This window comes from Ambystoma mexicanum, chromosome 3q, assembly GCF_040938575.1.
Source record: "Ambystoma mexicanum isolate Mex_15411 chromosome 3q, UKY_AmexF1_1, whole genome shotgun sequence".
Taxonomy (NCBI): domain Eukaryota; kingdom Metazoa; phylum Chordata; class Amphibia; order Caudata; family Ambystomatidae; genus Ambystoma; species Ambystoma mexicanum.
In genome coordinates, this window is record NC_090926.1 from 449,684,264 (window position 1) to 449,700,292 (window position 16,029).

The window sequence follows — 16,029 nt, forward strand, 5'->3', positions numbered from 1 at the left end:
ACATTCGCATCATGATGACTTCCCTTTTGGAGTAAATTCCACTTTGCGATCTTATCGTACAGTGATTCTGACAATTTTCAGTGGTAACAGTAATTGTGCCAAAATTGGCAGATTTACAATTACTGTTTTTGGGTGGTAATTCTGCCAACGGAATTACCGTTACCGATGATGGGAGGTAAATGCACCCATTTACTCATGATTTTGTGGAAATTCCTCTGTGATGCGCGGCGGTAACAGTAATTCCACCTTGCTGTAATGAGGGCCCATGTATTTTCTAGACTAAAGTATCTACTGCACTCATAAATAACCTTGATGTGTAGAGTAATTTTAAATAACTCTCCATAGAATAGACAGCTTGAACATCCCTTAGAGAATGTCAATATTCAGTATTAAAATAGGTGTATTAGAGTAACAAGAATGTCCTTTGTGATTTATAATGCAAGTACTGTTCAGCTGTCTTTATATGGACAGATATGTTTGATAAGAACTTATGTATTCTACTACACAATATTACAATGCCATATTCTTGGCACAATATTCTGTGGGAAGTGCCCCAGTGAGATGTTCTGAAGGGCGTTATTCCATTATAAAGTGCTGCATTTCTACTGAGCACCCACAATTTCTGCCATGCATCCAAGGATAAAACTGTGCAAAAACATTAGGAGAATTAAAGTGGGTTGGGAACCACAGAGTGCTAAGCATCCAGGGAATTGTTGGACACTGGGAAGTATTAGATTACTTTATAAGATCCATATCTGATCTGTATTTAAAAAAGGTGAAAAATGTAAAACGTGCTAAACTCGTCACCCTCCTAAGACTTGTTGGTTGTCCTTTGGCGAGGTCTCGTGAATTCTGAACATTGAGAGTCCATTTCAATGGGACTTACAAAGGAGTGTGGGAGCCCCTCTACTGAGAACAAACATGGGTCAAATATCCAGTTCTTTGGAGGAAGGTCTACACCCACGTTTTAGCTCACTGACCCCTCACAGAGGAGAAATATCCATTTGCATATCAGTCTGGTCCCACCGACAAGGGCAGTCCAGCACCAAAATGCCAGGCAACTCTCCTCTGAACAAAAGTACCATCAGCAACCTCACACGTGTTTCGGCCCTTGTTGGGCCTCATCAGTGAGGTGAAGCTGTGCCTCTGTAAGCACAGTGAGCAGGAGGTCCACGTCTAGATTACCCTGGGTTTCTTAGGGTAAAACCTCAAGTTTTACAAAATTACAATTACTGAGAACGAACATGGATCAATTATCCCAATGGATTTTTTTCCACTCAGGCGGATCTACAGCCATGTTTTAGCTCACTGACCCCTTCACAGAGTAGAAATATTTATTTATTTATTTATTTTACATTTTTAAAGCGCTCACACAGCCCGCAGGCATCGAGGCGCTGTTACAGGAATAGTTTGTTTATTTTAGTTGCGTAATTGTTTTTTTCTTAGTTGCGTATTTATAACGCGCTTAAACACCCAGAGGTTTCTAAGCGCGGACCCGGGGATCGAACTTGTGTTGCTTCGTGTCGTCTTGCTTCCAAGGCGAGCACGTTGCCGCTGAGCTATCCTCCCGGGAATATCAATTTGCACTCGCTCCTTTTCCATTTCAATAGGGCTTATGCTCTATTAAACCCTACCATATCATGTTTAACCTATAAGATTGTGGAAATGTGTTTTAAAATGCCCCCCAAATGGTTAGCATATTTCTTACTCTCTGTGGATCCGCATATAATTTTGGTGTTGTGATGCCACTGGCCAGCGCCCGTCTCTGAAAATGGTTCCAGCGCCACTGCCTGTTTTTTTGGGCAGTTCTAATCCCTGTTGCTTCATATGTGGAATCTCTTGGTGATACGTCCATTGTGGTCTCAAAATATTGTATTGATCTATTATTGCATTTGTCAATTTAATACAACTTCAAGTTTTATTATTTAAATTATGAAAATTAGTTTGCTCGTTTGTTAAGGCATTTGCATATATCTGTGACCTTTAAAAGAGTAGAGGGCAGCAGGCATCCACCATGTCGCCCACATTCACTTCTTAGCTCTTGAATCAACCAAGATGCACTTTTGCCTACAAAAAGGCTCCATTGTTGGAGAGAAGCATGCGGTGCGCCCGGGTCGCGCGCCACATCATGGCACTGCAGCGAGAGCCTGTGAACGTCCAACATCATGGTAGCCCACCCTGGATTTGCTATTTCAAAGTTAAGCCCCAAAGCAAAATTCCATGGGAATGCAGATCTGTACCCCCAATATTGCTCAAAAGATGGGGATCTTTTCAAATGCAAATCATATTTGTAGGGTGAAATGGTGTTTCAACTTTGAAAAAATCGGGTGTTTAATAGCTTGTTTGCATTGTCCTGTCTGTCACTAAGCATCAGTACCGCCCTGCAATTGCCCCAAATGCATACAGATATGATAGCGTTTGCACAGCTCAACATTTGGAGAGAACTATAGTCCCCAGTGAACCTTAACACTCCTATATGTCAAGGTAAAAACATAGAGCGCACAGCCCACAAGCTATTGTTTTACTCTGCCGTGATTCGTTTAATATATTTTCCATTTGTCAGAATATTGAACGCTGTGCATGTTTCTCTCGGGAACTGAGGCTCAAACTTTATCAGGCAATGTAATTCTAGGCTGCTAGAGCACTCTCTATCTTGACCAAATGCTGGTAGGATAGTTTGGGGTTGGGGTGGAGGCCGGGGAACATTCACCGATTCCAGGGATCAGTGTCAACGATAAGTCACATGTTCACACGTTGGCAAAGCACTTGCAGCTTCGCATGTTTCCATCACAATTGAGTGCGTGCCAATAAGATGGGTAAATACATAATACTTTATTCCAGTATTTGTAAACGTTTTTGCTGTAATGTAAGCATTCAATTACCATAGTGAATATGTGTTTTCCAAAGACTTGAGATATGGTTTTCAGCATAAGATTTTTTGGGGTGGTCACTTTCCCTCAGTTGGAGGGTCAATTTTTGGAAGCCTCGTTTGAAATGATTGGACATATACCATATATCAGGTGCGACTCAGGAGGTGACACCACCAGTGTGGAAATTTGAGACGGATTTGGCCGAGTCCGGTATCTGGCACAAAATTTCTCGCTGGATCTCGGATCTGGAAAGATCTAATTGCTGCCTTCAATTGGTTACAAGAAGTGCAGTGTTTTGGACTTGAAACAGTCTAGGAAACTGGGTTTTGAGCCCAGGAACTTAGAACCAAGGCAAGACACTAGACACAAGACTACTTGAACGTCTGATCAGGATGTCTGTGAAATCACGTTTTCGGATTGTACTCTGCGGGATATATTTATGTGTGGTCATGATCTGAGAGGCAAATGTTTATGGGATATGGAGGTGAGAACCCTGTCCTACCCCGCCCGCCCATCGCTGGTGGATCCTACATTCAATAATCTCCATTTCCAGCACCGGCCTCCTCCGACATCAAATGGACTCGACAGTAAACATAAAGTCCACTATTGGTGTGTGTCGACTAGCATCGGTGGTCGAAGTAAGCGGGAGCGGTCGGGAGTGGTGCTCCTCTACTTTTTTTAATTATGTTTTACCGTTCCTATACTTTTATTTTAAAAAGAAACCCTTCCGGAATGGTTTCGTTTTAAAATGAAAGTGTAGGAAGAAGTTGAAACATGCATTTTCAGTGCTCTGCACTGAACGTTCCCTTAAACAACAGGTGCAAGTGTTTGGGGGTTTGTATTGTGTGTGGGTGGGGGAGAGGGGCTGGGATTTTTGGGGAGTGGGGGCAGCCCAGCAGGGAACATAGTGCCTCTACTTCTTTTCGTACACTTCGATCACTGACTGGCATGGAGCCTGTTGCTAAGGGGCTTCCAATGTTTGTTAAGAAAGAAAATGATACACGGACATGTTGGTGATTTTCTCAGAATGACACAGTTGTGCTCTTATTGGTAAGTCTGAATTAGAACTCTGGGTCCCCTGGTTCCACAGATGATATTCCAACTCCCAGATCACACTTGCTCCTCCGACCAACGGCCCAATGTTTGGCCTGCTGTCTTATTTGAGCTGCAGTACTATCTGTTGTCTGGCAGGAGGAGGTTAAAACGAATGTTTTTTCTGCATTTTTTCACCTTACCCAAATATGCTTTGGTGGCCTTGCCTCTTTGTGCAGATCAGTAAGGTGAAGGCTGATGCCCGGGTATCACTCCTACGCCAAGCCAACGTGGACGTGGATGTCTGGTTAACCGGGGCAATGGGGCAAGCCAACGAGGAGCTGGAGCAGGAGAGGCGCATGAGCGAGGCCCGCATGTCCAATGGAGATGTATCCCCCATGGTAAGCAGCAGTGTTTTCATTCTTCTCGAACAGTCTTTCCTCTTGTATCTGTCCTTGATGGAAAGGTGCATTCTTGTCTTCAGCTCGGAATGCAGCAAGATTACAGAATGCACCCTTTCGTGGAATTAGTTCAAACAATGTTAGTCTTTTTATTATACTAGCAGGATTGTTCTGACAAGGAAAACATTCCTCAAAAATAAAAGGAGCAGGGTTTTCAATACTGAAAAAGCATTTAAGAAACTGAATTATTTGGACAACAATGCAAATAAGTTATTTTAGGAATTCAAGCAAATGTTATGAATTTTCATGATTTTGAAAAAAATGAATTTCTAATAGAAAGTTATTAAAGTGATTTACGTGTTTGAAAATGTTTTAGGTGCAAATTAATCATACACGATGTTTAGGATTCATTGTCACTACCCAGTGAAAGGGAAGCCTCACTTTTCCATGAAAGAAAATATTTTACTTTAAAAAAAGCACATTCTGCTCGATGGTAATTGTACCTCCCACTAATTTCCAAAAGTGAGGAAGGTTCTTCCTTGGCATGAAATGTTATCTTCAACTTCAGCAATTCTCGAAATACAAAGTTTTTTATATTTTCACGTATTTCTATTCCTACGCCGTTTCCTACTAATTAAGAATGGACACTTTGGGGCTTATTTTCCAAGTCCCCGTAATGAAACAGTGGTGGAGACCTTTTACGTTTACTCTTCACCGCCAAATATTCCTCATTTGCACGGAAGAGTGCGCCGTGCAAAAGAAGTAAACGCTGCATGTCGAGTACGGATGGCAGGCAGCGTTTACAATTGATTTTTATGGAGTCCTCCTGCTTTTTGCTGGTGAAAAAAGACGGCGGAATCCATAGGAATCACCAGCATGAAAATCCATGCTGTTGAAAATGCTGGAGTATATGGCAGAGAGGACGGGAGCGGCGAAAGCATGTTACGTTACGCCCCTCTTCTCTACCATACAAATGAATGAAAATGGGGAGTGACATGGACGGAAGACGTAAAAGAGTTACGCAAGGCTTTTCCGTCTTTCGTATAAGTTAAACCCCCATCAAAATGATCTAATTTCTGTCTTTAAACGAATCGTACGTTAAAAACAATATATGGTTTATTGTTGGCGGGTGTGGCAGACAATCAGGTTGCTCCAAACCTGGCCTGAATCCCGGGTTCAGAGCAACCGGAGTGCTCTATACACCCACCCACCCTCCACCCAGCACTGCTGTTCTCCCTCCTCTTCTGCCTCCCACCCCAAAATCCAACCCCTGAGAACCCCCACCACCCCCCTCATTACCTAAAAAGGGGCTCCTCCGGCTGGGCCACACTGTCTGCTTGGCTTCCTGTTCAAGCCATGGAAATAGAAGAGAGCCTCCGAGCGGAGCCCCACCTTTCATTTCCATGACAATCCTGCCCCCCCCCTCCCGCCACTGCTGCAAATGAAGTAGCGCTCCCAGATTTTGTATTTCTCAATTGCTATTAGCACCTCGAGGGTTTGCCTTGGGGTGGTAAAAGAAATGTGCAATAACGTGTTGTGCGTGCTTCACAGGCAGGGTAACAACACTGGGGCCTGGCGTTAAGGCCCTCGCTTCACTCAGACCTATAACTGGGTCCCCGGGTCATTACCGGCCGGTGAAGGCCGCAGAACACCTTATTATTGCTTAATTAGTCATCCCTTGGCAGCTTTTACGCTAACGTACAAAAGAAACGAATTCAACAGGCAAGCTGGCTCTCTCCTTTACTGCAAATGGAAGCCTTTTTCAGGGTCAACATAAATCTTTTTTTTTGTTGCCATTGTGGTTCTATCTATGGGGTGGCAAGCGTGAGTATCCTACTGTTTCAAACAGAACATGATGCACTGTAGCGGCCCTTCGGATGTCTCAGCATCAAGCAGCCTGACACCATTGTTTCTGCAGGTACTGCAGTGCAGATGCTGGGACACAAATGGCAGTAGTGGACACTACCCCCGGCCATTCCACCCACTATTAAAGGGCCCCCAGATGGTCTTTGCATGTCTCCTGCTGGTGGGAATCTCAGCGGCCCCTCGGCCCATTTTACAGGCAGACCCATTTATTTTGTATTACGCCATTGTTTGTGCACTTGCATACACCAAGTAAAGATAGCACATAGTCGCTAGTGTCTTTAGTATGGCAGTTTAGTTTGCTGTGTGAGCAGATACACTGACCCATACGTTAGATAGTGCAGTGGTTAACGTCCATCTGCCTTTCTGGCATTTGGTACAAACAGTGAACTGCTGAAAGTTCTGGTTTACTTTCAGGAGCTTGGCATGCGCCTGCCACCCAGTGGTTAGATAGGGAATAGGTCAAAATCCCTAAGCGCGTCAACACAAATGTACTTTAGCAGAGGTCAGCCGCGTTGCCGTGCGCCCCTGTTCCCCCGCCGTTGTGTTTGTGGCTAGAAACATCAGTCCAGGGAAAGATTGATCTGAGTGACTTTGCAAATTAATCTTCAACAAATACTTAAATAGGCAGCGAAATAAGGCTGGATTCCGAGGGCGGCAGCAGCTCGGGGTACCATCTGGTTGTGATAAAACCCGTGTTGTGTGCTTTTCAAGGTTCACTGATGATTAACACACTGACAAAGTTGTATCCGGAATGTAACCAACGCATGCGAACCGTAATGCCGCTCACAATTAATGTGTGTCCCCTTCTGATCACGAGCACACGTTCCCATTTGCTACACGTGTCTCCTTACTCTCCTAAAACAAGAAGACAGCAGGTTGTCGGGAAAAGTCAAACTGACTATTATACAAATCAGCGAAAGCTTAGACCTGTGAGGTGGTCATCGCATCAATGTCATGAAATTAGGGCGTATGCCATAATGGCCTCTTCCTACAACTCCTCTTGCATCAAAAGTAGCCATGCGTCTGTGCTTTCAATGTTAACCCCGAGGGAACAGATCAAGCACAGAGAGCACCCGACTAATGCTTTGGTGACTCTTAATGCCTCCAAGCTTGGACTGACCAATAGGGCAAAAGGGCAGTGCCTGAAATGCACGCCAGACAGGACTGGCTTTAGTGGCGGCGGCGCACCAGTCACAAACAAAAATGTACTACCCACTTGCCACACAATCACACCCACTCACACTGCAGAACCACTTTCACTCCTAAACCAAGTCCTCACCTGTTTAGCAAATGACCTCAACACTCTGCCGTTTCTTCCGTCCTCCTGCTGGTTCCTTGGTTGTCATTCACCTTTGACCTCACCCGAAAAAAATACACTTGCTCCTTCCTGCTTATAGTCTGCTTTCTTGGGCAAAAGTAGATAACTCTCCCTGGTTTATCTGGCCCTGTCATCCCCACCCCGGACATCTGTGTGTGTGTTTGTCAATTCTGTGGTGCAACACCATTGAGCTGATCGCACTGTGGCCACCACCCAACCATGACATTTTGGGCAATGTTGACTCAATGTGGCTTACTTACAGAGACGTAGCTGGACAGAAAAGAACACAGACATTACACAGTGCCTGGGCTTCACTGTTAACAAAGGCCCTGCTATTAAAGCATTCCATTGTTAGCACCTACATTCATATGCACACTTTTTTAGGCAATTGAAATCATGATGTGGGATTAGTACTTGCATGCCAGGGGAATGATCGGAATTGGGGGCGGGTGGTCAGGAGAAAGCTAATTCTTACAGCAGTCATTAAGTGTGTGGTTTGAAATGTGAAGGAGAGAATGAACTGCTTGTAACATTGATGCTGTACTAGACTAGTCTCAGTAGAATATGTAAAGAAGTTAGATGCCCCCACACAAGTAAGTTTACCCCTCTCCCACAGCCTCTGAAGTTAGTGCCTCTCCCAACATTTGAAGGGTTAACCCCCCACTCTGAACTTTCAGCCTAGGTCCACCCCTGGTGTGTGTGTAGTAAAAAATTATAAGTAGGGGGCAAGCCCTGCTTATTTTCTCCATGCAGGCTCACAACATACTGAATCTGGCGGCCTGCAAAGGCCAGTGTCAGTCAAAGGTCAGTGTTTCGGGACGCCTTCTTGTGGGGTCTCCCGATAAGTCTCTTAGGGGAGGGTGGGTCCTTCCCTCTTTTGTTCCCCGTGACCTAAGCCGCCTTCAGGTTGTTGCGTGAGCTCATCTCTGTTGCTCAGGAGTTCCATGAGTTTTGCAGAATTGCCACACTGAGAAGTGAATTCTCTCTCTCTTGCAACGTCTGGTAGCTTTCTGCAAGCTTGTGGAGACTTCATTTTGTTTCTCTCTCCGCCACCGATCCCGTAGTTGACAGGTCATTCTGGCCTCTTCTCAGCATTCTGGTCCGTTTGCTCGAAAATCGTTTTGTTAACACACATAGGAGAAGACTATCAAGGAACTGTTTGAGGCATGGCATGAGCAAGCAGTGGCCTGCACAGAAACATTTTGGCACAAAGGGATGGGTCAGGCATGGCGGCCTTCTGAACTGCCACTGTCGACCTTAGGGGCAGGACTGGCTCTGAATTCCTATTCACTGGCCTTGTCACAACATTGAAATGACATCTCAGAACCGGAGTGCAAACTGTCTTGGGGGTACACTGCAAAAAGTGACAGCAAAAGAGTTACACATTTTCCCTTCTTGCTCAGAAGTTAGTCTCAGAGAGAACACAATATGGACTTGCTCTTAGGGATAGACCGCAGCAGGCCCAAGTAATCAAATGTATGCATACCCATCCACAAAAGGGCTATCATGCTGGCAGCCCACTAGGATCCCTGTGCCCTTTAAGCCTGTCTGAATATGCACAGCAGTGTAGACTGGTGACCTGTCGACTACAAGGTCTGCTCTTATGGAGCGTGATCCCTTCAGCTGTACCCCATGTCCCATGTTCTCTCCTCTACAAATCTGGTATCCTCAAGTGTGAGTACCCTAAACCGAGATGAGGCAAATCACATGTGGCAGCAGAAATAAAAGGGGTGCATCTCCATTCAGTTAAACAGGCAGGCACATTACCCCCACACAAAGAATGAACCTAGTGAGAAAAAGGGTTGGCATACACAGTATCTATCACTGTCAGTCAAGCCAGACCCACACAACATTGTATAAATACACTTGGCTGGTGGTTTTTCCTCCAATTTACCACCAACCTCAGAATAAACAGTGCAGTACATCAATTACCACCATATTTTGCCACTACCGCCATACTCTGAATGAAGGCCAATGTCTTGATCTCAGATAAAGGCTGGGATGCAATTAGACTTGGAGCGGCTCCTGGTTTGACTCCAGGCAAACCTGGTCTAAGAATTCTCTGCTGGGCTGAGCCCTGGACAGTACTGGGCTCTGGGCTAGTTGGGATCTCTGGGGGGTTGGGGGGACTAGGCTCTAGTCTAGATGCTATCAGGGCTCTCTGCTGAGCTGGACTTTGGGCTTGGTTGGGCTTCATGTAGCTGATCGCTGGGCTTGTTTCCCAGTTGAAGAGGGCAATGCTTCAGGCTTACCTGTCAACGCACACGGGCTGGGGTTGTAGATGGCATTGGCTCTGGGTAGGGTAATCCAGCAAGATGCTGCTCAGCATCACAGCCAGACAGACTACGCTCCATGGAGACATTCAGAACAGAGTAAATCTGACCCTTCAGAATGTTATGTCATACTAAATAGTCTTAAACACAAACATTAATTCACCTTTACAATATTCCCACGTAGCAGGTCTATGTCTAATTTTACAATATTACCATGTTTACAAATGAATAGCTACCTTTGACTGACATGAATTGATTGACTACTTTGATCTTGCTGTACATATAAGCAGACACAGCACAAAACTGTCTGTTCAGGCAGAGTTTTTGTGAGACCAGTTCACCCCTTGCCTATGCATTTGGGAAACGTGTGGCGTATAGCTGTTCTTTGTGCAAAAATGCAACCTTCTGCATAGCTTTGCACAATTGGACACCTGATTTCCCACTAGAACATCACACACACCCGTGCATTGCCAGACACATCCTCGCTCCCCTACACTTCTGCCGCTCATATGGTGGACATCAGAGATAATTCCTAGTCCCACCACTCCCAGATGGGCCTGGAAGCATGTTATGCATGCAGGACACCTCTCATTCCCAACTCCCCTGCACACACAATGCACACTTTTGAGAAAATTGCATGCTAGTCTCAACCTCGGACAGCCTGCCAGATGGCAGATGGTTGCATGCAGGCCAAGTGTGTAAATAAGTGTTGGGTCAGCTAAGAGAGAAAGGTGTCCCAACTTAGAATATCAATTTCCAGAGTTCCAGTGTGTCTGCAGAATACCTCTGACCATAACACTGATAATTTGTATGTTTTTTAGTTCATTTATTTACGTGCGTTTTAGTTATTAAAAAAATAAAAAAAAAATTTGGCACGAACACAATTAGTACATACATGTTTCCTTTAGATAAACATTATAATAATGTCCATACAATAATGTATCATATCACACGTGTATCAAATATTATAAAACAATTCTAAAATATGAATCATTAAAACTTATCCTAAATTTGATATATGTTCCAAAACAATTATATCCACAACCATTAACATCATTTGCAGCATTAAATTAGCATCCACTTCATCACAGACAACATGAGGTAGGTCAGTTAATTAGTAATAAGTCAATGGTGTTTGATACAAACTGCCTGGGTGAATATTAGTCATGTTATAAGAACAAGGCTACTCTCTTACACATATGATCGGCTCCCCTTGATAACTTCTATGCCTCTGATCTGGTGGAAGAACAGGGTTTCACAGCATTGCTAATGGTGTTTCGATAGATTAGAAGGTAGCTTCACTTTGTCTGTAACATTTAGGTCTATAACCAGGGGTGTTGCTAGGTCTGGAAAAAATCCATGGCTTAGCTAATGTCGGGACTGTTAGGACTCAGGGCTAGCTAGTCTTTTGGTTATAGCCCCTCAGCTTCTATCTGGGGCTACAACCAAAAGACCCGGGGCTACAGCACCCTCACCCGACCCCCCAGAGCATTGCCTCTGTCTTCAACAGCTAACGGCATTGTGCTGCATGATCGGCTGGTTCAGAATGCAGTAGCAGCCTACACTAGTGCCTTCTCTAATGTCGCGACATATAAGATCGAGTTAATTTAGCTATTGGCGTGGGGCCTCCCTCAGCTTCCTCTCTACCATGTCAACAAATGCATGAAAATATGCCAGGAGAGGGCCTTTTCCATACTGATGACAGCCATGCACAGAAATGCAATCCTACTCCAAACAAACCACCACGCATCACAGAGCACCCAGAAGCTGGCTCGAATTGTGGAAACTGTACAACAAAGCCCACTGGCCCGCAAGTCTTTAAGCAGCATCCCTTGGGGCTCAAGGTATGGGAATAATGACAGGAAATACATAGACCATGCAGAAAGCTCTGCCTGGTAGCTCGTCTGACCCAAAGAACAGATAATGTAAAGGCATGACATTCGAAAATACTAGTGGTGCAAAATGCCCAAATGAATACAGTACCTCCATGAGGCAAGCAAGTGGAGCCTGTGGCCCAAATAGCATCTAGCTAGAGAGGGCTATCTGCTTGTCCCTTAAGGGAAACCTAAAAATAAAGACAGGCACCAGCGTGTGTAAATAAAATATTTTCTTTGGTGTGTTTTACTGCACTGATCCATCCAGCCCACGTGGTGCTGGATGGAATGTTATAAAAGAAAAAACAAAAGGACAGAACTCCACTGCTCAAGATAGGGCTGGACAGGGGAGAAAATGCTCTAAAGGTTTCAAAAAGCAGTACCGTTGGTGAACGGTTACAAAAAAAGAAAAGGGAGAGGAAAAGAAGGAAGAAGAAAGAGAGAAGAAAGGAAACAATAAACTCTCTACGGGGGCTGCAGTCTCCAGCAGCCCACCAGGGCCTATAGACAACGGGTGACCGGGATATGAGTGCCGAGCAACCTGGCTTACCTATCGTGGGCTTGGGCAGCCATGGGGACGTGCCGGCTGTTGGCCTGACTGGGGGCCAGACCAGGAAAGTCCCGGGCTGCCACGCCACAGCAGCCCGTGTGAAGAGAGAATGCGGAGCACCGGCATGGTGGTCAACAATGGTGGCGTCTCCATGGCAACAGGGATGCACCTGAAGCTAAAATGGAGCCACGGTATGGCAGTGTTTATAGATGGCCCCAGGGATGAAAACATAATGGTCGTGGGTCACTTCAGTTACATCATGCGGTCCCCCAAGACCATGGCAACTGCTGAAGAGCACTTGGTGTGCCGCGAGTAATGGCAGTGATCACAGCGGGCACCCACCCGGGCATGGCTGCTGGATAGGCATTACCTATACAGAAAAGGGGATTCCTGCTAGTTCATTTCCTATAATTTTACACATAACTTATATGGTTCAAAGAAAGCACACATAAACCTATCTAAATGATTTTCAAGTCTTTAGTTCAAATGACTACAAAATGATGTCAAGAGGGTAACATTTATAAAACGTTTTTATTCTGAACATATTTCTTCATTTTATTAAATATAAGCGGGTGTTATTTTATTAAAAATGTCACAATAAATGTATGCAAACAATAACATACTTCACAAACTATACAAAAGAAAGGAACATAATATTACGTGCATAATAACAGTTACCATCAAAACAATCCGCTCTAAAAACAACAAAAAAAATGCACAGAATGACAAGTTATGCCCCTTTTTCGCATTGCATCATGCCGTGCAACTGTCCCAAACAGGTTAAAGGGAATGTTGGCTTTTGCCAGGTTTTATAACACATTTGCTATTTATCAATCAGGTCTACAAATTGTAATCCCTGGAAATGCCTGTTGGGTTTTTGCACACAGACATGGAATAATGACACAAAAATGTGCCACTTAATACTGCCATTTGTGAATAAGGAGAAACATATTTTCTCGAAATGAACAGGGTTTGCCTGCACAGCACATCATGTACAATTAGGATGTATTGCCAGGGATTTTCACACAGTATTTCTTCTCAGATTTGTACTGCATTTACAACATGCAGTATTCAAAAAAACACGTCAGTCATGGACTGGATTGACTCCATGCAAGGTGCACCCTCTGTGGGCTCCACTGCTACCCCTCTCCGTCTTTCTGAGCCCATGCCCTGTGCTGGACAGCATCTGAGGAGGTCTAAGCCACTGGTGTATGGCTCGTGGGGCCAATGGTGCTACAGAGTGCTGCTATAAGGAAGATACAAGATGATCTGTGGGTGCCTATTGCTTGGACAACCAACCTTAAATGTTGCCTGGGCAGCTTGCATAGTGACTAGCACTATGCTGCCGGGGAGCGCCAGCAATGTGTTGGGCTGCAGCGAATGGGGACTTTTTCTGGTCCCTGCACCCTGTGTTCTTGCACCACTGAGTCTGATTTATATAGAGTAACAGCCCAGTACTGGCTTCTCCCTGCAGGACACTGGTGAAGTCACTGTGAGCCTTGGTTCGTGGGGCTCCTTAGCCAGAGAGAAACTTCCAGCTTGTTGATTCCACAATGCACTCGCGAGACTTGAAGGTGCTGCCAGAAGACCAATGCTGCTAATTCAGTGAAGGGAAGCCCCTGCAGAGTCCTCTAGATTGCATGTGGCTGTGACGTGATTCTCATCACCCCTACGTCCAGAGCTTTCCCTCCAGCCCCAGCGGAGTGTCCAAGACCAGGGGCTGTGGTAGGAATAGAGGTAGGTAAAAGCATATATCTCTCACTGTGCATCAGCAAAGCGAGTAAGCAACAACCCCCTGCAGTGGGTGACTACTCTCATTCATCAGCTCAGAAGAAGTCTTACATTAAGGTCACATTCTTTTTTATTGATAGTCCTCTGCTCATACCTTCCAGCAACCCCTTGTGTGTGTATTAAAGACATGCACCATGTATAACATGTCAATACACAGTACATTTCAATAGATGCCCCACGCATTATGCTCATATTCAAAATGACAAATTTCACAGTAATGGACACTCAATAAATGCTTCTTACACTCTCATGTATAATGTAAATATTTTCATTATAAGAAATAAATTATATAGAAACATTGCTACTTGGTCACTGCACATAACATAACAAAAATGCATTAATGAATAAGCAGCCATCATTGTCATTGCCTCTACGTCTACTCAAGACTAAAACTAATTATTCCTGCTTCATCAGGTCTCGCTATGGAACCTCATCAAATCTTGAAAAGAAATCTTCATAGAAGCACCTGCCCTTTCAATACGCCAATACCTTTCTCAATGTGATATCAACGATGGGTAAAACCTCTCAGACTCACTATCGGTAGAAGGTAGGGAGATGAGGGCTGCAGAAGCCTAGATGCCTGGAGAGGTCTGCACAATCCAAGAGAAATGCCAACAAATATTGAAAAACCACCTATCAAATCACCATGTTCTATTCACCAAAAAGCAGGAAAATACGAAAAAATGCTAGGAGTCAATATCAATTGGGATCAACCATGATGTCAGCATCAGCCAATTAAGAATAAGATCTGTTCATAGGTAGTGAGCTGTTTTGCCTTTGGCGGAAATGTAAAGATATTCCCCATACAGCTCAGTCAAAAATAACCGTTCTGCTCAAAAGACAATAGCCAGAGTATTTTGGGGACTCAAATGCCTCAAAAAAGCCAAAAATCCAATGTAGTTTCTTCAAAGGGTAGGCACGAACAAATGGGGGGACCTGGCCTCCTCCCTTCTTCATAGAAGATATGGCCACAGTGCTTCTCCCTCTGGATGGTCCTTCCAGCCTTCCATCTGCCTTGTGTCTTTGTCTGCAAACTCCGTAACAACTAATCTCCTGCCCTGCCTTCTGAAGTCAGCTCTTTTATACTTCTCTGAGCATGTGCTGTCAAATCCCCTTACTAGCATAATATCTAACAGAAGCAAAAATCTGTTTAGACCTTAAGCCCAAAAATCTGTTCAGCTCACGGGCCCAGTATCAGTGTTCAGCATCATTTTAGAGAAGTTAAAAGCTTGTTTATGTTGAGAGCAATGTCAATGTGGACTGGTGAACCTTAGTTCTTGTAGTTCTTCCAATTATTGCTATTTCAGTTTTATTTACTATAACCAAGGCACTTGGAACACTTTCCAGAAAGTCGGGAATACAGTCAGTGAACTGGTTTACGCAATGTACCTGCAAATTTCCCTAATAAAGATAAGGCCTGGCGTGGAGCCCAGAAATCCAAATCTAATGTTATTTTTCTGCATTTAATCGTGAATCCTATGCATTGCCTGAATATATCAAATGCATTACACTCGGTGTCATGTTAATGACTACATGACTTGGAATTACACTCAGACAGTATACCGCAAGCATGGTTAAAACTAAAAATGCATAACATCCCAGGGCCCTGGTTGGAAACTCGCTTCCACACAATTTGCCTCAGATGTTTTGAGTTTGTTGTTGGTGTACTGGATGGGGCCAGATTATGTGGGCTCTGATTTAGTCCCCCCAGCCTGGAACTTAATATCCACTTGTCTTGGCCACCTTACACTTACAATGCATCTTTCACTTGTAGATCAGTCTATTTGTCGCTGTGCATCTCCCTGAGGATAGCAGTCTCATTGGCTTAGGGAGCTGGGACCTGATTCATAGATGTTGCATGATTGGATGACCATCTGCGTTACTGCCACGAGCCCCGCAGAATGAGTACAGAAAGTCTATCAAGAGCAAAAAAGAGGTCATAGCCTTTCGCTTATGGCCACCCATGAAAAATATAAAAATGAATCAAGTAAAGTGGCCCGAGTTCATGGCCCAACTTCATGCAGACACTGCCCCAATTAAACTGATGATGCTGC

The 16,029-nt window shown here is 44.5% G+C and overlaps 1 protein-coding gene across 1 annotated transcript in view; it reads left to right on the forward strand.

The window, feature by feature from the left end:
- The window catches only part of FCHSD1 (FCH and double SH3 domains 1), a 582,795-nt gene that overhangs the window by 498,545 nt on the left and 68,221 nt on the right, over positions 1-16,029 (forward strand). The window contains exon 13 of the mRNA XM_069654127.1: positions 4,142-4,303. Within this exon, the coding sequence (XP_069510228.1) occupies positions 4,142-4,303 (162 nt within the window). The remainder of the gene's footprint in view (positions 1-4,141; positions 4,304-16,029) is intronic.